The sequence below is a fragment of the Callionymus lyra genome, chromosome 14, assembly GCF_982586985.1.
Source record: "Callionymus lyra chromosome 14, fCalLyr1.hap1.1, whole genome shotgun sequence".
Lineage (NCBI taxonomy): Eukaryota > Metazoa > Chordata > Actinopteri > Syngnathiformes > Callionymidae > Callionymus > Callionymus lyra.
The window spans coordinates 16381305-16402894 of record NC_141831.1 but is presented as its reverse complement, the minus strand read 5'-3'; the positions used below and the strand labels follow the sequence as shown (position 1 = coordinate 16402894).

Genomic DNA, 21590 nt, shown 5'->3' with positions numbered 1-21590 from the left:
TTGTAGTAATGTCGTAGGGCAGGGTGGGAGAATCAAACAAAAATGAAATGCTTCCAAAAAGTATCGACAAGAGAATCACTGAAAAGTTAACTCGGCTTAACTTGAACAAACTTTACTTAATGGGAATGCAAAATGTGAACTCTTGAGTTTATTTTCCTCAAGATTGTGATTGCGATTTAATGTGCAATTATTTTTTAATGTCCTCTTTTCATGCATTTCTTTCTCTAATACAATAATGAAATTACTTTACAGTAGAATGTATTGCTTTGTGATTGCTAAGATAAGATTATAAAGCCATTTTTAAAATAAAAAATTGCAAATAAGCATACATTGAAAAAAACGAAAGCAAATAAAACTATACTAAGCTGAACTGCTTGTTAAAATTGCCAAAAGGATGGCGGCAACACGAATTTAATTAAATTTGACTTCTAAATAGATTGCTATTCAATTCAATAAAACATTTGTGGACGACAGGAGATAATATTATTGTGACTAGGGTTGGGCGGTGTGACAACATTTTCATATCATGGTATTTTTCTACATTATATCGGTTTCTCGGAATTTCACTGTTTTTTTCTTTGTGTTCTTGAGTGTTCTTACACATATTACCTTTCTAATAAGAAACCAATTACTGCAGTTGATTTGGTTTAAATATCCCATTTTATTGTCATAAGGACTGTCTCATGTTTTATTTTCATATGCAGACACAGCATGACCCCTTCAAAGTATGGTGGCAGTAATGAAGTTAAAGATGAGAATGATAATGGTTGCAGTCAAAATAGAACATTTTATTGAACATGGTTTGCATAATCAGTGCAGTTAACCATCATTATCATCTACGGCTTTGAGCGCTCTCGCCGGCAGCTATTCTAGGCTCAAAACTTTCCTGTGCAGACGCTGTTGTTGGTGTGCAGCAGTGAAATGTGTCCCCCGCTGAAACACTTCCCGCCGCTGCATATGCGAACGTCTCTTTAAAATATTTTTCATAGGTTAAAGAAACGTAAACGGAACGTTTACATGATACTTTTTACCACAAATAAAACATTTATATTGTCAAAACTACTAATAATAACGAACTGTACAATGCAATACAAACATTCGAGTTCCGTAATAATTCGCTTATGTACATTTAATAATTGATTTAAATCGGGATTTTTTTTTTACGAACTACAGACAGGTAGAATGAGTTATTGAAAGGGGAATATTCTAGTATTTTTGTTATTTGAAAAGCGAATTATTTCGGAACTCGAATGTTTGTATTTCATTGTACACTTGTGCGTTATTATTAGTAAAACAGCTTCAGCCAATCAGCGGCTTCGTCACATGTAGCACAAACACTTCCGATGGTGTCAAAAACACATGTGTCGTCAGACCAGGAAATGAACGAAAGGAAAGTGATTAGGTTGACGAAGATCGACTTTTTGTCAATATAAATGTTTTATTTGTGGTAAAAAGTATCACGTAAACGTTCTGTTGACGTTTCTTTAACCCATAACAAATATTTTAAAGAGACGTTCGAATATGCCGCATGTGACGTCATCACGTAGGAATTGGGGGGGCGGATTTTGTAGGGGGGACCGAAATTGTACCTACATCGGCAGCCATTCTAGGCTAAAAACTTTCCTGTGCAGACACTGTTCTTGGTGTGCAGCAGTGAAATGTGTCCCCTACTGAAACACTTCCCGCCACGCACGTTCCAGACGTTCTTTGGGCTATTCACCCGTGAAAAAGTCATATGACAATGAAAATAAAGACCGGTATACCGCCCAGCCCCAATTGAGACTCAAATATTTAACCTTTGTTGGCGTTTTTGTTATTTTTTGATCAGATCACAAACTTTGTTTGTAGCATTAGCCAAGTAGCAAACCTTTTTCTGTCATGGTCTAGTTAGATTTTGTGACTCCATTTAAGTTTGCTGGAAGGTTCTGAAGGACCCGAAGGTATAACATTCTTATTTGGAATTTCCTAACATGGATAAATTGTTCATGATCTTGTAAAAACGACTTATATTGACAATGACGACTGAAAATTGACAACTTTGAGTCGTTAACAACACGCCAGTAAACTATTTTGCATTTGAATTGAAAAATGTTTTCCTGAACTCATGAAATGGACACAAACAGAACCAGCTTTCTAAAGCTGAGCCCCGTGATGTTTTAAAGAGGTTCGGGCCCCGAAAAAATAAATAGTCTCGTTTCAGAAACACCTCCTGATCTGGAGGATAATCCCCTCTGGGTACTCTACACGGAAACACAATGTCACACAACAAAGCTTAAATCCAACCTCATTCATAAAAATAGCATGAACTCAGAATCCGGGTCAAAATCCAACGGAACATCTCAGACCGTGTTCTACACTCTAGAGACCTGAAGACTTTAACAAGACAAATTACACAAGCGTCTCCCAAAACTTGAGTCCCGTCAGGTCACATGACCACAGTTTCTTTCCCCCCCAATCCCGTCATTATTCTAGAACACCACCTGCTGGAAACAATCAGCGTGTCGGTCGCCGCTTCTTCACGACCTCCACGGGGGGATTTTCAGATTACGACCAGCCTCTCGAGGCCGGCTGCCTAACCTCATTTCCGTATCCCTGCTGTGGTCTGCTAATCTGCTTGACGGCAGATTATGTTTGCTATTCGTTCAGATTGGGTGGGATTGTCGGGTTTAAGGCTCGCAGCTGCTGGACTGACACAATAACAGCCGAGATACACTTTACTTCGTGCTGAGAGGAATTTAAGAGATGAACTGACAGGAGAAAGGACATGGGTGGTAATTGCAGTCTTTATTGAAACCTTACAGTGCATCATAAAAGTGAGTACGCCCCTCACAATTATGCAGATATTTAAGTATACATAATTACATAACTCGGCAAACCAGTAATAAGAGGAACGGGTGGCTACTTTGAAGAAACTAGAATAGAAGGCATGTTTTCTGGTATTTCACACTTTTCATACAATTCCCTTTGTGTTCATTCATAGCATAGAATAATTCAGCGAGAAACTAAAATGTAAATAGTCATAAAATGAAACAACAAAAACTAATTGAATAAGAAGATATATCCACAAATATATAGCCGATCATGGCACTGTAACGCCTACATTATTATGTTGAAAAGGCTAGAAATCAAGAACTGTTATTATGTTTTATATAAAAGTATAATAAAAGATTGATTATTTGTGTCGTTTTAGAGCAGTGGCCATGGTATGATGTAAAAAGAAATAAAAATGCAGATATTAAGAATGTATCATAAAGAAATGACTCATGTTAATCCTTTTTTTTAACATATTTATATAAAACACACTACCTTTATAACTGCTGGAACAAAAAGTCTCTTTTCCACCAGGCAGGATTGTTCTGTTCTATTTGAGCTTTTTCTTGCAATGTTTTTGTGATATTTGTCTCCATTGTACTTCTGCTGCTAATTTGTATTCAAAGAAGGTCACAGTGGAACATCTTGTTTTTATCCGAGTGAGTCAAGACGCACTCAAGACTACAAGAATACATTGTTCAGAGATTTCCTGCCTTCAGGAGCGTACGATTTGTGTCCCGACACTATGGATGACTCGGGTGTAAAATTGTGTTGAACCTGGAACCGGAACGATACTAACCACTGCAGGGGCTTTACAATAGCTGTGGGTTTGACTCCAACCAGAACAACTATTTATGAAACAGGTGGTCGTAATGTAAAGCTACCTCTTTGATTGAGAGTATAAATCTCCTCATGGGCGCCTCCAGGCGACCGCAACACCATCAGAGTGTAAAACTGGGTCTCCCTGGTGCTGCCGACGAAGTGCCGCCACCAGCAGAAAAGTTTCCTGAGTGTTCTGCACTTTCCTTGAGGGAACGTTCGCAGGTAATAGCTGCCGCCGTCACCCGTGAACAATCACGTCCAATTGAAAGGACGGCGAGAAGCCAGACCTCTGGAGAGCCGTGGAAGAGGGAATTCTCTCCAAATTCATTTTCTCGCCGCCTGACACCTTCAGCCATTTGGGTTGAATGAAAACCCGTGGTGGGCGGCTGACAACCGGATCGTAACATCGCAGGTTTCTTATTAAATGTGACTCTAGACGCAATCTGGGACAAAACACTCTGGTCTGGGCTTTATTAAAAAAGGCGTAGTGGTGGCGTCAAACCATTCACTGAACGTCTTAATCAATCAAGGACTCGGCTAATAAACGTCAGGAAGAATTCCTGTGTGCGTGTGTTATGGAGATGCAATAGAGCCTGTCACGTCATTTAAAAAAATATATATATATTAATGCAAGAAAACTTGACGCCATGGAGGCTTTGGCGCTCAACCTGGGCACGAGTGTGTAGTGATGCATCATATTTCTTGGGATTAAAAAAAAAACCTGTTCTTTATTTATTGTCGGGACAGTAGATGTTAAATGCATTTTTTTTATTACAGGAGTCCAACGTTATTTATGCAGTCGTCCAACAAGCAATAGGACTGTTTTGGCAAGAATCCGGCGATATGATGCGTATTAACATACAGGTACAACTATAAGATATATATAGCGAGGATATATTTGTAGTATTGCTCAAGTAGTTTGGCATTGCAGAGTTTACAGCCTGCATGACAAAGTCGTAACTTCCTTAATTTGTTTTGAAACAAAAATATGCCCAAACATTGACTTTAAAAGCTGGTGGAGCCCGCTGTATCCTCCTGTCCTCAGTCATTTCCAAGATCTCACAAAAGTTCAGACCGCCTTTGGCGTAATGACAGCTGCCATCTAGCGGTCAGATGTTTAGTTGAAACACAAAAATGAACAGGCCGTTATTATACATTATATATTAAGTATCCCGAAGAAAAGAAACATAGTATTTAAGTGTATCAATGTTTTCTTTCACACTTTGTAAAAAACGGGCGCCGTCGCACACCTAGAACACCTACTGAGGCATTTACACGGAACACAGAAATCCAACTTTGGAACCAGCTTTTGAAGCGTGCCTGACATGGATGGCAGAGTCATTGTCAGCGTGTACTACAGTGGATAAAGATGGATATGAGAGTTATTATAGTTAATGACAGCGTATCAGAAACAGTTGCTGATTAAAGCCTTTCCTTTGCCTAGTGAACAGTCCGCACATTCGACCGAAAATTAAGCCAGATTTTAGTTCTTCAGTCACTGGAAGATCTAGAAAGATCAAGATACTTAAACTCCACCACCTGGGGCAGGATCTGATCCCCAACCCGGAAAGGGCTCCCAAACTTATTCCAACTAAAAACTTTGTACTCAGATTTGGAGGTGCTGATTTTCATCCCTGCCAATTTAAACTCTGTTACGAACAGTTCCAGCAAGAGTGGAAGTTCAGAGTCTGATGAACCAAACCAAGTCATCCGCTAGATACTGTGACCCAAATCCTAATCCCCCAGAACTGGAGCCCCTTTCTAGACACTAGACGTCTTGAAATTTAATCCAGAAAAGTTACAAACAGAATCTATGACGAAAGGTCAGCCCTGGCGGACTCTCACACTCACTGAAGCGTTTGACTTACTACCAGATATACCAGACAGCCCTTAATAGGGTTTCTTGTAGAAACATGTAGACGGGTTGGTCAAACTTGGATCCTGCAGAGGGTAAAGACTTGATCCACAGTTCTGATCACGTGATTGAACTCTGGTTACTAAAACGAGATACAAAGGTTTGAATTCTTGTTTCTACTGAAGCATTTCGATTGGTGCCACAAAACAAACCAGTGTTCGGCACACAGCACTACATAATATAGAAGAAAATGTCAGATTAAATGGTTAAAACAAGATTTTTTTTAATGCGATTTTCAAATTGTGAAGGTAATTTAATTTAATTTTGTGGTAATTTGACCAATGTTGAGAGGAAATATTAAGATAATATAAAGTAACACAAACTATACTGTTTCTGACAACTTACTTTATCGACCTATAATTCCCATAATCCAAAGGAATTAATCCAGGAAATTATAGGAATTTGGCAATTTCCTGCTAGCCTCAAAAACAAACTGCCCTTATACAATGTAAACATCTAAATTGTTTAGTGATGCCATTTTTTATTTTTTTGACGTCGAGTTATTTTTAACTTCTGATCACCTTTTCCTTTGTCCGGCGCATCGAGCTGACATTTCTTCCACTCGATAAGATTGGATCGGCACTTGCTCAAGTTCATTCTCAATAACTCGCATTGACGACGTCACACTTCTAATATGAGAAACACCAGTGGCCAAATCAATACCTGCCCTCTGATCCTCCGTTGAGCTTCATTTTTATTATTTTTAGAAGGTTTTTTATTGCTTTGACAAGTCTGGACAAACAGACTTATCAGTCAGGGGGGAGCTAAGGGGGGAGTGTGGAAGAGAAAGGGTCAGATGGAAAGCGGAGCGACAGGTAATTGTGTCTCCGAGGTTCTACTCCATTCTCTGTGATCTGAGAGGACGGAGAGTAAAAGCTTTGTCGTCTCACTCCTAGTTAGCGTGGACAGGCGGGAGGTGAAGTTGTGACCCGAGGGGGTGTGATTTGTTCTGCTCATAGACGGAACAGAAGCGGGGCTACCTCTGTTGGACGGACCACGGATGGTTCTGGATCCATAAACCGCTACACTTCATTGTTCATTCTCATCAAGTTCAAAGACCCCCAAAAATCCTGCTTAGTTGTTTAAATATTCCTTGTGCAAGTTGAATCTTTTCTCTTTGCACATTTCTGAAAGTTATAATCTTGAGTCAACGATAGACTCACTTCCTCCGAAACCTCCCGAGACTCGTCAGTGTTGACTTTGGTGGAATCCTTACGAATCTTTCCTCGCAAATGACAGATGGCGGATTTTTTCCGGTGCTGGAATTCAACTTCTCTCTTCCCCCAGAGTTTTTGTGTTAAAGTTTGAGACAAAGATAAGTTGTGTGTGTCTTGACAAGCTTTTTTTCTTCCAGCCAATTTATCTTATCTGAATTAAACATTTTGTCTGTTTGGAAAACTGTGGCTGGGGAGAGCGAGGCAGAAGAAGGAACCAAGATCACCTTCCTCGGTGGAGACAGAAATCAATAAAAACCGAAGGGAGAGATGAAAAGCCATATTGGCTTCGTCTGATCTGAAGCTTGACAACCCGACCCCGAAATAAGCTGCTCAAGATCAGACATAACTGAGGTACGTGTGCTGAAGTCACTTCTACCACTTTACGGGTGAATAGCCTAAACAACGTCTGGAACGTGCGTGGCGGGAAAAGTGTTTTCAGCGGGGGACTCTTTTCACTGTTGCACACCAACAACACAGTGTCTGCACAGACACGTTTTAAAGCAAACTAACACCGAAAAGAGGAGCCATGTCTGAGGTGTATGCGTTTAATTTAAAAGGTTGGACCAAACAACCATCTTTTGCAAATGCAGCGGAACAAGCGAGAGACGTTAACACACTAAAATGCTACCAGTGTCTCAACAATATGGAACAACATGTAGTATCTGCGTCACAAACAAACTCTTCAACTCGTAGAGAGGTGAACAATCGTCTAATATGACGATGGCAGCTTAGACGAATGAAAAAACTTCCAGTGTTTTCAACACGTTTAAACCGTGACATCGGTGTCTACGTTTGTACGCAGTGTAAATAATTGTAATGTATATTAGTGTGTATGACAGTAGATGCACTTAAATATGACAGATGTCAAGAGCAACTGCGCAAAAATGTGCAGTAAGAAAAGGCAGAATAAGCACCCAGTGTTTTCACTAATAAATCATTCCTGCTCCTGTAAAGATCGTAGACGATAATGATGGTTAACTGCACCAATTATGCTTAAACTATGTTCAATACATATGTTCTATTTTGACTGAAACCATTATAATTGTCATCTTTATCTTACAACTGCCATGCCTTAAAATGGGTAATTAAAACTGCAGTATTTTTTTTTATTAGAAGAAAATGTGTGTAAGAATATTCTAGCTTAAAAAAAACAACAACCGTCAAATACCTTTAAAACCGATATACTTAAAAAAAAATTGTTTCTATCATACCGCCCAGCACTAGTCACTTCACACATAGATTAAATTAGAATCTGAGCAATTTATGCGTTTCTCTAAACCTATATTTGACTATAGTTCTAGGCAATATTGTACTTTTAATATGTTTTTTTTTTCTGTACCAAGTTTCTTTCATTTTTTTTTTCTTATAACCAATTTGTTATTTTATTTTACGCACGACTCTTTTGATTCTTGTCGTCCAGGTTCATATCTTAAATCGTATCCTTCATTTATACAGTTTTTAAATCGTTTTACTTTTAGCAATATGTTTTTTGTCATAGTCGTAAATTTGATTTATTTTTTTTCTTCCAGATATGATACACACATTAGCTAAACATTAACTATAAAGAAATATGAAAAAAATAAAGATCAATACGCCATTATGAAAAAAATATTCCCATATACAAGTGTATCGATATTTTCTTACACTCCCTGGTGTTGATGTGGTGAATAAGTAAGTAAGTAATATTTGTAGAGGACATAAGGAGGACAGGCGTGACGAGAGGAAGATCCATACAGGCAGAAGAGCTTCTTGAGGATCATTACATGACGACAATATAGACCTATGAACTGTGTCGCAGCTTCACGGGTCCCAACAGGAGGTTGTCTGAAGACTGATCCTCGGGCCACAGAACTGAAGGATTAATCAACGTTTCATTTGTTTCACCGCTACATCAGATCGACAGCAGTGCGTTTTTTTTACGAATTAAAAAAAAACTTCTTATCAGTTGCATTGATTCCATCGGAGTGCAGCTTGACCCGCGGCTACACGTGAACCCTCCCTGCCCCTCTGAGGTCATCGCAGCAGCCCCCCACGGGGTCGGAGATGTCCGGTGTCAAGAGAGGAGATGAGGACAGATGTGGCTTACAGAGTGATCAGCAGCACATCAGTTATCTCAGCGCCGCTAATCCGGGCTCGCGCCAGCTGCCTGGGACGGGGCGAGACCGCTCGCGCTGAGATCGAGTGATGAGAGTGAGCGACCCGAGAAGCAGAAAAGGTCTTCTGGAGATTTTTGAGCACCTACAGCAGAGGGGGGTCAAACTCGATGACCCTCAGGAACCAGAATGTTGAACACGGTCTAGATAACAAACGAACCAAAATGTTAATAAAAGCTGCGTATTTCTGTTGCGTCATAACCTCATAAAATGGTGAGAATCTTGATTTAATTGGTTTAAATGAATTGTCTTTTAAATTAGTATTCATCTTCAAATCGGGTCGACTTTAAATACATTGTGGTAATACCTCGGAAAATGGCCCTGGGCTTTGAGTTTGACAAAAAGGGAAAAACAAGAGAAGATATGTTCAGAATAAAGCTACCACTACTTGTGTCTGCTAATTTACAGACCACATTACTCTTCACAAATTCGTAATTGGTTTCATTTGTTTTGAAACCAAAATATGTCCAAACATCAGCTTTGAAAGCTGCTGAAAAACACTGAATAGGGCTTTCAGCTCTGAAAGCTACTGAAATAGACTGAATAGGGCGTAATGACTTATGTCATAATTGCAACTAAAAAATTGAACAAACACTGTAAATAGTTGCATGTAAATTGCAAATCTGGCCCACCTGGTGCACTAGATGGTTGGCTCAACATACGGTATTTTTCGTGGTCATTGGTGATCTTAATATACATCAATGTTTAAGATAAAATAAGGAAAGAGATTATTCGAGATTTCTGACAATAATATTGGAAAGAATGTGACGATACGATACACATCACAATACATGGGCAAAGATATTTTGTGATATTGTAGTAGCAAGAATATATTTGTAGTATAGTCCGAGTACTTGACTTTGGCGTCACAGAATTTACAGACCACGACTCTTGACGATGTCCTAACTGCTTTGATTTGGTGAGTATAAGCATGTTCATTGCAAACAAACAAACATCAGCTTTGAAAGCTACTGAAGTCAACTGTCTCCTCTCGTCCTCAGTCATTGCCGGGATGTGATTTTATTGTACTTTTAGCTGAATAGGGCGTAATGCCATAATTTCAACTAAAAAAATGAACGAATATTGTAAATATTCACATGTAAATTGCAAATAATGACAACAAAAAGGTTAGGATAAAATTACTTGGTGGGCCACATTTGGCCCCTGGTCCCTGAATTTTTTTGACGCGTGGGCACTAATGACACATAATGGTGTTTTTCCATTTGGCTGTTCCAGGACTGAGCAGAAAAAAACCCCAACATCAATGACTTTGTTCGATTCCCATTAACATTTTAAAGGAGCTGTGACAACATCTTTACTTCAGCAGATACAACTAAATAATGCAAAGGTGAACTTATGACTTTAAACATAAGAGGAAATTACATCAAAACACACATCTCCAATTCCCAGCTACATGTTCTCCGACACAGCAGACAAAAAAACATGTTTCTCTGAGCACAACATGTCGACGTTCAAACAGCCGCTTTCTCATTAAGAAAAAAAAAAACAACATTTATGGCTTTGAGTTCAAGCTCTTTCTGAACACAGAAAACATCTCTGATCTTAGGAATCAAACGCCACACTTCACAGGGAAACAGAGCCGGGTTAAAAAGAGTGGGACGGGGGAGAACATGGGTGAGAAGGGGGAGTCAAAGAGCTGAACCATCCAGCGTGACAATTACACTCAGGCAAACATGTTTTTCCCAGAACTTCTAAAAACTTTCCAGGAAGTTACAGGGACATCATGCCTTCTAGTCTCAAAAAAGATTATTTTTTTGTGTTCATTGGTGACCTAAATATTTATCAGTGGTTAAGATAAGATGAGGAAAGAGATTATCCAGACTTCTGATAAAAATAGGGGTTTGTTTTGGCAAGAATCTGGCGATATGAAACATATTGTGATACTGTAGTAACAAGGATATATTTGTAGTATTGTCGAGTACTTGACTCTGGTGTTGCAGAATTTACAGACCACACGACTCTTGACGAAGTCGTAGCAGCTTTGCTTCGAGTATATAGGTTCAATGTAATTAAAGATATAATAATAGAACAATATACGAAGTTGTATTATATACACTATTGAAATACTTTGGCGCTGCAAATGGCTCCCTCAGATTTTCTTTTACAAAATACCTGTTTTTTTCTTGACTGGCCATGAAGTCGATTCTGGGACAAAAACCATGATAAAAATAAAATGTGATTTGAAAGCAACAAAAAAGAAAAAACAAAAGAAAATTAAAAACATCGATAAGGGGATGAACATAAAAACAGTATCGTTAAAAAAAATATAACAAAATGAAAGTGTATCCCTTTTTTTTCCTCACACCCCTAGATAAGCGTTAATATGCTTTTAAGGTTAAGAAATACGACAATGAAAAGACAAAACCGGACTAGTACTTCCTGTAAAGATAGTTTGTTTAGTAGTTGATATTAAGTCAACTAAGGTGTCGATTTAAGTGTCTTTTAAGTTGATGTTCGCCCTCCATTGTACTCATCAGTACGTGTAACGGACAAATACACAAAACTCACTTTAATTAAAATATTTACACTAGAAAATGTGCTGGAAAACACTGTAGACGAAATCAAGAGAGTTGGGTTTTTACATTAGTTGCCCTTTAAAAGATGATGACCACTCGTGTTTTTGATTTTAAAACAGCTAACCACGACTCACTGAGCAATTAAAAAATGTTCCCTAAATATAATTGTTATTGTTCAAAACTGAAACCTGTTATTACGACCAAGTTGTTATGTAGTTACGAAAAAAAAACCCAGCAGGAACAGAAAGTGAAAAATAGAAAAAGAGTAAGCAGAAAAATAATGAGAAATAAGGAGAAAGGCAATAGTAAAAAATACTATTAAATTAGGAAAAAATAATGAAAGGGGTAGTGAATGGGAAAGATTGTGAAGGTTAAGAAGAGAAACAATAAGAAAAGAAGCATAAATGAAGGCAAAAAAAAAAGGAAAGGAAGTAGATCAGAAAAGGGTGTCATCTATAGTGTGACCCAAACGTGGGCTCAGCACAGTGATGCCGACGGTCCGGGTCACACCGCCGCCCTCCCTCCTCCAGATTAGAGTCATCATCGGAACATTAAAATAAGGCTGCCTTTTCACCCGCCTGGCTGTAATTAAAGAGCGTCTCCTCGCTTCATCTGCTGCACCTGCCTCGCTCGCCGAAGCCGATCTGGGCCAACAGAACCCTGACAGGCATACAGAGCAGCGCCTCTGCACGCGCTCAGTCTGCGCCGCAGCCAGCAGCAAGTCAACGTCTGCCTTGTGCGAAGGGGAACCCGGGGAAGGGAACGAGCCAAGTGAACAAACACCTCTTTGACTGGCTCCTCTCCTCCCGGGGTGTTTTTTCATCCTTTCGTCTGACGCTCTTCTCGTCTTTGCAAATGACTTTCACCCCTTCGTTTTCCAGAGGGCTTAGCGGCGCCGGAGATAAGAATCTGCCGCCCGTTGATTGGCAGCTCCGCGAGACTGGATCTGATATCAACACTCGTTCCCAAGATTGGATCAGAGTTATTGCATTAGCGAGTCGGGATTGAACTTCAGTCAACACCAATGAGCGACGGAAGAGTTGTCGCGGATATCATCGACAAAAAATTGATTGTGGAGGTCAAACAAGGAGTCGAACTAACCCCCCGAGGAATCTAAAAAAAAAAAATGAGGTCATCACAAGCGAAAATACTTCTTTTTAACTCTGTCCCATAGCATCTGAAACCAGCTCGTCCGCTCTGAATGTCTTATTGTAGCCTCTAGTGCTCAGCACTTCAGCTGGAGTTCTTCACACCAAACTAGAGCAGAAGCTGGAGGATCGCGGATGCTTCCTGGAAGCACTTCCTCGCAGCCAGAGTTGGAAACAAAGGCTCACGAGCACAAGGTGATCCATGTTTCCCTAGAGGACTGCAGCAAAAAAAGTTAGCAAAATTTGTGGAAAAAGTAGGGGTGTGATAAAATATTGAATGATACCGCATCGATATTCAACAGCATTGTATTGAAATTAAACTGAATTATTGCTTTCAAATTATATTGTACTATTTAGATTAATATTTTATGGTTTATATTTCAATAAATTGTGTAAAAACAAAATAAAAGGTTGATTTTTTCTTCTTCTTTTTGCAATTGACAAGCTTTTTTTGTTGTTGTTTTTTTGTTGCAATTAAGCAGCAGTCATTATGTCCTCTACGTTCTAAAGAAGCAATGAAGGACTGAGGACGAGAGGATACAGAAAACAAAAAGCTTTTAAAGCTGATGTTTGGACATATTTTAAAACAATTCAAAGCAGTTACGACTTTGCTGTTGCAGAAAGACCCCACAACTCCTCAGACAATACTAACAATACATCCTTGTTACTGAAGTATCGCAATATATCATATTGTTACACCTGATGCATATCATATTGACAGAGTCTCGCCAATACACACGCCTACTAAACACTTAAAATACTGGGTGTTCTTGACTTTATTTTAAGCTTGTTTGTAAGGTAAGGTAAGGTAAAACTTTATTGATCCCTCAGGAGGTCTCCTTCGGGAAATTGTTTCATTCATTCAATTGTAGCAGAGGTTTAAACAATAGCATGCTACATAGACAGGAAGTACTTCTGGAAGCAAGAGCTTCCAGTAGACAGTAGTGTAGACAGTACACTATAACCACTTGCGATACCTGGAGTACTTTCTGTTTATGTAGCATGTTAGCCTTTAAGTTTCTGCTACAAACAAAATTAAAATTTAGATTTGTTTAAGTGTTTCTGGAACAGTTCCTCATGTAGAGGCTTCGACGCAAAAGGGACGCTATGTAAAAACATGAACATACACTGTCATCTATAACTTTAAAATAATCCCAACAAGAAGGCAAGTAGAAAACAAGTGAAGTTTGAATTTTGGCTTAAATATAACCATGCTAAAAATGATAAATTACCTTTCAAAATTCATCTAACTCAAGTGATGGATTACATCTTTTTTTTTCTCCCATAGGTTTAACGATAGTTAAAATTGTTTGCCTTGAGTTACTGTTGAGAAATGTAGAGGAATGAAAAGGGGGGATGATTAGAATCATAAACTCGAGGGAATTAAAGTACAAAACAGCAAAAAATAATTGAAGTATAAGTATAGTAGAGATTCTGAGGAATTGAGGGAAAGTACAGTTAGGAGATAGTAGTAATTATACTCTCCAGAGCTAGTACCTACACTTGGTTTGTGATGTGACACTTTGTTTGAGCTAAATCTCCCTGCGGACTTTATTTCCTTCTTATGCTCGTCTTAACTTCCAATTAAGTCTCTCGCTGCCGAATCGTTTACACATCTCTGCAAACAGAAGACGATTAAGACAAAGGTTCGCTCGTTTTCCTTGAAAGACTAACGTCAGATTCTCCCGTGCTCCCAGAAGTCCCGGGGGGGGACGCGGAGGACGGTGGGGTCAAGCAAATATCCGATTTTACGTGGCGACTGCAGGGAGGCAAACACGTCCTTTTGCAGATGGAATTCAGGATGAGCTGAAGCTCCAGGGGCTGTTTGAAGACAAACGTAAGCTGCAGGTTCTTCTCCACGCCCCTGAGATGTTCTACATAGATGTCCTTGTTTACTTGAAGAGCCCTTCATTAATAAGAGTGTCGCCCGCCGACCTTCTGGAAGAGCCATATATGTTTAAATATACACGTCCGTCTCAGGTGTGTGCGTGGAGCGTTCAAGGTCCCGCGGTGATGAATGTGCAGTAAAAAGGCAGCGACTCGCACACGAGCGGTTCCTGTGCGATTCTCATTCCTCCGCCGGGTCGCTGCCAACTTTTCTCTTAAGACTTCACTTTATCTTCTGCAAGACCTGATCGCATCCAGTTAATGAAAGGCAATCCTGCTGCGCCCCCCCCGAAAAACGGAACCAGAAACCCGTAAACGCTCGCCACAATTTACGAGCCTCGCTGAGGGAAACTGCAGGATTCAGGAGGAGGAGATAATCAAATACGTTTTTTTATACAACCGTTTTCTTTAGTGCGGTGGCTCTGATCTGATAACTGGCTCATAATCAATGTGGCCCCGCGGCGAGAAAAAACAGCCGCGGCAACCGATTGTTTTAGTATTTGATCTGTATCCTGTCGACCTGTTCTCCAAAGACCACAAAAGGAAGTGTACAATTAGAACGATAATTACTAGAACGATGATTTAAGTCAAGTCAATTTAAACTTGTGTCTTGCTTGTCTCGATCCAAATCGCCATATCGGAAAAAAACAACAACAACGACACAACTATGTTTTGTAATTATTTTATGAATATATCTCGTCGTTTGAAATCTCGGCGAACCATCGGTGACGAGAGCGGAGTCCATTGTGGTGAGATAATGGCTTCACTCCTTGAGCCAGCTGTAATCACGGCCCGCTTTGTTTGTACAACAAGTCCCTTGGAAGTGGAGACTTCCAGGATTGATGACGCGCAGTGACAAAACTCTGATGCTTGACCAATCACAGCAGAGTGGGCGTGGTTATGAATTTATGGTAAAGAACTATTTTTGTTGCAATTAAAGTTCTTCAAGTACTCGTGGAATACTACGTTTACATTTTTGTATCTACAGTATCATAATATATTGCAATGTATTGTATCGTTTATTCCATGCATTGCCAGATACTTGCCAATACACACCCCTACACAGTAGGTGGCGGTATGCGCCTTCAAAGTTGACATTTTTTGACAATAAAAGGCACATGTCACATGACAACTTTATCAACAGCATGCAGAACCCCATAAGAACAGTGTCAAAGAACAAACTATTTTGGATTTGAAATAGAAGATCTATCAGAGTGAGGAACTGTGCAGAACCTGCTAAGCTAACATAGCAATAGCAACCCAACGTATGTCAAGTTAGCCGAGTACCAAACAATCCTGCAATCCGAGATGTTAATATTTACATATTTAAATGGGAGACGCAAATATTTGTTCTCCACTATATTTTCACACTGTAGTTCAGTTCAGTTTATTTAAAAGTAGTTTGTTCAAGATTCCGGTTTTAAATATTTACCTGCCTGTTCGGCAGTGCTTGTTCTTTTCTCTTATTTTATGAAAGTTAATGATGAATATACTAACAGGTCACAAGGCTTGAAGTCAATTCTCCTGTAATTGAAGTTTTTTCATTAAACAATTAAATATTTCAATATATATATTTAATTTCAATACATTTATGCATTCATTGGACTCATCAGCATCATATGAAAACTGGGTCTAGATGGTAAAGTGTTTTTATTACATCAGATATTGTAGTATACTATGATTTATTGCTCCATTTCCTGAGTTCAGGTCTCACTTTAAAGACTTCTTTCTAGAACTGTTGATGCTCATAATATCCATAGATTTTCCAGACAGCAGCATGTTGTTGCGCTTGAAAATTATCACGAGTCATATGTGTGTATTGGAAAGAATCCTGCGATACAATACGGATCAGGATACAAGGGCAACAATTCAATATAGTGAAATACTGAAAGAACATCAATTTACATACATAGTATTGTCCAAGTTTGACTCCGAATTCACAAACCACATGACTGTTGACAAAGTTGTAACCGCCATCATTCGTTTTGAAATCAAAATATTTTCAAATATCAGCTTTAAAGGGGGCTGGAGTCAACTGTATCCTCTCGTCCTCAGTCATTGCTGGGATCTCGCGAGTTTTGATGGTTCCTATAGCTGCGGAGGACATAATGACTGCTGCTGTCAAGCGGACGCAAGTTTAATTGTATAACAAAAATAAATGAATGCAGAGTATTTGCATTTTTTTCATAAACAAATATAAACCAGAAATAAAAAGTATAAAATATTGATTTTTATTCAGATTTTTTTTCTTACATCTGTTTGTAACTGGTGAAGGTATGCTTATAAAATATATATACATGTATTGAATATTAAGCGTATGGATATTTTCTTACACCCCTGGGAAATCCTCAGGACCTGGAACACCTACTGTAAGTATTCCACTGATGAAGAACCTCTTAAACAAAATGCAATCTGATGGATTGTCTTCTTTCCATTACTGATGGAACGACAGGCGTTCCTGTAATCAGGAAAAGTTTCCGTGAGTGGTTTAAGTTTAAGAAGTTGTTTCAGGCCTCTAGACTAAACTTCCGTTTTGGACGGCTCCGGAAGATTTAGAGGCGTTATCGCTTTAATTTTCGAGGCCGATCATATCATCGTTCCCGTCGACGGCCGCTATCTGGCCGCCTCTAATGTGTGGACTTTTCCTGACTCGGCAAATACTTTTAATGGCGCCCGATGGAAGGGCTGTCACCTGAGCGCAGATAAGTCACCGCTGATAAGTGAAGACGTAATGAAATCCTGTAAATCAGCCGCGGCAGACAGAGATTACAAGTTCAGGGGATGAAAATAATTATTATTTTGGAGAAAATCCAGCAGAGGCAACAAGACGTCCGCCTGTGTTCTTCCACTGCAAACACCACTTCCTGTTAAACTCACTGAAAGGATTCCATTCAGCACATTTTTGGCCCATTCCAGCCGGACGGAGCAGCTATTGTCTGGGTGGGCTCTGCGGGGGCGGAGCCTGTGCGAGCAAACTAAGACGTGAAGTTATTTGACAAAGAGACGAACTGAGCCAAGAGATTTACAGATAAACGGAGAAGCTCGATTGTTGTTGGGACATTTGAGGATTCGGAGATAATTGGATTTTCTCTTAAACACGGGAGCTCAGAAGCTTAATCTGGGATCCACGTTTAAAAATCAAGAGCAAGGCAGCGAGCGGATGAGGGAGTCGAGGCGAACGCTCCTGCGACAGATGCTCTTTGTGAATCTAATTAATCAGCGACATCGTGATTCCAAACGCCTTCTTAGATAAACGACTTACAAGCATCAATCACAGAAGACACAAGATGCGGCATAAGTTCCAGACGATCACGCACGCTTAACTTTTCATGTAATTATTAATGAATTAATGACTGGAAATGTTGTCTTTTTTTCCCCCCACTTTTCTCAATGTATTTTTTTTAATCAATTTTCAACTTTTTGACAAACAATTATACATATATTTTCATTTCACTGCAATTTTTATATTATTTTTTTGTTTTTTTCAATTTTACAATCCAACCATTCTTTCATTAATAATTAACGTTTCTTTTCAGTATTTTCAAGCATGTTTAGACTTTTTTTATATATATATATTCCTGTCAAAAAAGAGAAACTAAAATATTTTGTTTGATTTTTTAACAGCATATACGTTTTAATAAAATAATTGCATGTTCCAAATGTATTAGAATTTTTAACTTTTTTAGATTTTTACTGCAAATGATTTAGTCTATTTTACCTATATAATTAAGCATTAATTTATTAAATGTATTTACTTTGTATTGCATCATATATATATATATATTTTTTTAATGTTACACAACTCTTTCTTTGAAATTCAACTTTTTTTTTACAAAAACTTTTAATGTAAATTATGAGTTTTCCATGTTATTTTTTGATACCATTCATGTTAATAAATATGTTGTTTTTTTCTATATTTGACTGTAGACTTTTTCTTGTTGCTAGTGGTTTTGTTTTTTTAACATGTTGTCTTTTTTTCCCACTTTTCTCAATGTATTTTTTTTAATCAATTTTCCACTTTTTGACAAACAATTATACATATATTTTTTATTTAACTACAATCTTTATATTATTTTTTAGTTTTTCCATTTTACAATCCAACCAGTCTTTCATTAATCATTTATTTTCAGTATTTTCAAGCATGTTTAGACTTTTATATATATATATATATATATATATATATATATATTCCTGTAAAAAAAAAAAAAAAAACTAAAGTATTTTGTTTGTTTTTTTGACAGCATATACATTTTAATAAAATAATTGCAAATGTATTAAAATGTTTAACTTTTTTACATTTTTACTGCAAATGATTTCTATTGAGGTCTATTTTATCTATATAAAGTATATACTTGATATTGAATATTGTATTGATTTGTTGTTTAAGCGCTTTGTGACCCTGGTCTGGAAAGGCGCTCTATAAATACAAATTACTTACTTACTTACTATAAAATTAACCATTAATTTTATTAAATTTATTTATGCATCATTTTCTTTTCTTTCTTTTTTAAAAAAAGAAATACACAACTCTTTCTTTGAAATGCAATTTTTTTTTAACAAAAACTTTTAATATAAAGTTTGACTTTTTTTTTAAATTTTTTTTTTTTTTACACAATTCATGTACAAGAATATGTTTTTCTTAATATATATATATTTGACTGTAGAACTTTTCTTGTTATTTGTCTTTTAACCACCAACTTGTTTGGTGACAACTTTTAGTTGTTCAAACTAATTGACATAACCGATTAATGAACTGTCTTATTCCTTTAGTTTGTTACTAGTTCTGAGCTTCAATTCTTACGTTAACCAACAACATTCTTTTCATCACAGTCACCTTGTCTACGTACTTTCGGTTTTTGTGTTCTTTTTTTTAGTACCTCAGGGCCACCGTAGTTGAATCAAACAAGTACATCTCTTGAGTGAAATTAAAACACACAAAAAAAAAAGAAAAAAAAAGACGTTCTTCAATGTAACGTTGTTAACTTGTCAGGCACTTGAACGCACCACGCTCCAGCAAAAACACTTCATAGTTCAACCTGTGAACGCATCACCACCGCCTGGTAGTAACTTCCTGAAGTCCGGGTGCTGAACTTTGCTAGCTCCGGGTTCGTTAGCTACGTGGCCTCCGCACATCCTCGTCACGTCTCGCCGCAAAAACAAACCACCTGCCCCGGTGTCACCGGGTCCAAACAGAACCGGCGACACCGCTTCACTTCCCACGACCGGGGGAATGTTAGCCACGAACTCCCCTCCTTTCAACTCCTCGCGCTTCTCGTCCCCCCTTTTATTTTTCAAAAGATGCGTTCACGGACACCACCACCACCACCAGCGCCCGGCCGAGCTCCCTCACCTGCACCGCGGCGACACCGCCTGGACCTTCCGCCGCCGCCGCGTCCGGGGAGTTGTCGAAGACCCGGTCCCGGTAGAGGGACCACAAGCCGACGTTGGGGAGGAACAGCAGAGCCACCACCAGCAGACCCACGAACTGCAGCAGCCGCTTTTCTTTTCGCCTCATTATTATTATTATTATTTTTTCCCACGAACGACGCGAGGAAGAAACAGCGACAGCTTCTCCCCCCCTGAGCCCGACACAACTTTCACTCTGGCGGGGAGAGAAGCGCCGGCGCAGTGGCGCTGGGAGGAGGCGGTCAGCGGCGTCGCTGGAAGGCGTCAACCTCCCCCCCGGTCAGAGGTGACACGAACCACGCTGTTCGGTTGTGACGTAGTGATGTCGTCACTTTAAAAAAAAAAACACACAAAAAAGTAAATTTATGTTTTTTTGGTTATTTTTAAAGCGTTCTGATTTGATGCCTTCAGGGTGACTCGGAATTCTGAATATCACTGGGAAGTCTTGCTGTAGAACTTCTCCACTTAATAATTAATGACTCGATTTTTTTTTTTTCCCCACTTTTCTCAATGTATTTTTTTTAATCAATTTTCAACTTTTTGACAAACAATTATAAATATATTTTTATTTAACTACAATCTTTTTATTATTTTATTATTCATTTTACAATCCAACCATTCTTTCATTAATAATTTACGTTTCTTTTCAGTATTTTCAAGCATGTTTAGACTTTTTTTTATATATATATATATATATATATATATATATATATATTCAATGTAAAAAAAAAAGAAAAACTAAAATATTTTGTTTTGTTTTTTTTGACAGCATAGGGTGACTCGGAATTCCGAATATCACTGGGAGGTCTCGCTATAGAAGTTCTCCACTTAATACATTTATTTTCTAAAAGTAATTTTTTTTGCAAATGTATCCCCTAAGACTATATTTATGCCTTTATAAACTATAAAACGAATTACTAATTGAACTCTGGATATAACTGGTCAAAGTTAAAAGTGTTTTTTGAGTATTTATTCTCGATCAAAATAAAATAGTATTTTATAATTATTATATATGTATTACATGACTCTTTGTCTTCAGAATTAGAATACATTTATTGCCATTGTTGTGAATACAAAACAGTATTTTTTGTGGGGTTGACTGTTGAGAAAATAAAAAATGATCTCATCTTCTGCTGCTAATTATTATTATATAATTATTATATATTATTCAGGTCGCGGGGGCAGCAGCTTCAGCTTCCTCGCCCAAGAAGCTCCACCGTCCAGCTCTTCACTGGGGACCCCAAGGCGTTCTCAGACCAGCTTGTGGTCTTCTTCCGGTGGGACATGCAACACATTACAACTTTATTATATGGTAATTATTAAAGAATAATCAAACTGAGATGATGATTTAAAGTAATTAACACATTTAAAATAATGAACTGTCACTACTGTGACTTTTGTTATCTAGTATTTCTGCCAGTTGCTGTGATGGTACCTGGAATGTTTCCTGAAATAAAAACACATGTTTGTCCTTGTTGGTGCCAGACAGTATTTTTTGAAGAGCTGTTCAAGGCGATACAGATTCATCACTTTCAAGCTTCAAAAAATGAAAAAAGTAATACAACTTGATGAGTCGGCGCGTGGACGGCATTATTCTTCTTCCTCTATATCTTGGTAAACATTGAGAGAGTCGTTTATGGATCCAGTCGGGGTCCAAAACAACACAAAGCATCTGTTTTCATCCTCCCGTCGAG

General features: G+C 38.3%; 1 protein-coding gene across 1 annotated transcript in view; it reads right to left on the bottom strand.

The window, feature by feature from the left end:
* The window catches only part of LOC148066185 (polypeptide N-acetylgalactosaminyltransferase 10-like), a 54669-nt gene extending 34122 nt beyond the window's left edge, over nucleotides 1–20547 (bottom strand). The window contains exon 1 of the mRNA XM_087807872.1: nucleotides 19841–20547. Within this exon, the coding sequence (XP_087663998.1) occupies nucleotides 19841–20005 (165 nt within the window). The 5' untranslated portion in view covers nucleotides 20006–20547. The remainder of the gene's footprint in view (nucleotides 1–19840) is intronic.
* Nucleotides 20548–21590: the final 1043 nt, after the last annotated feature.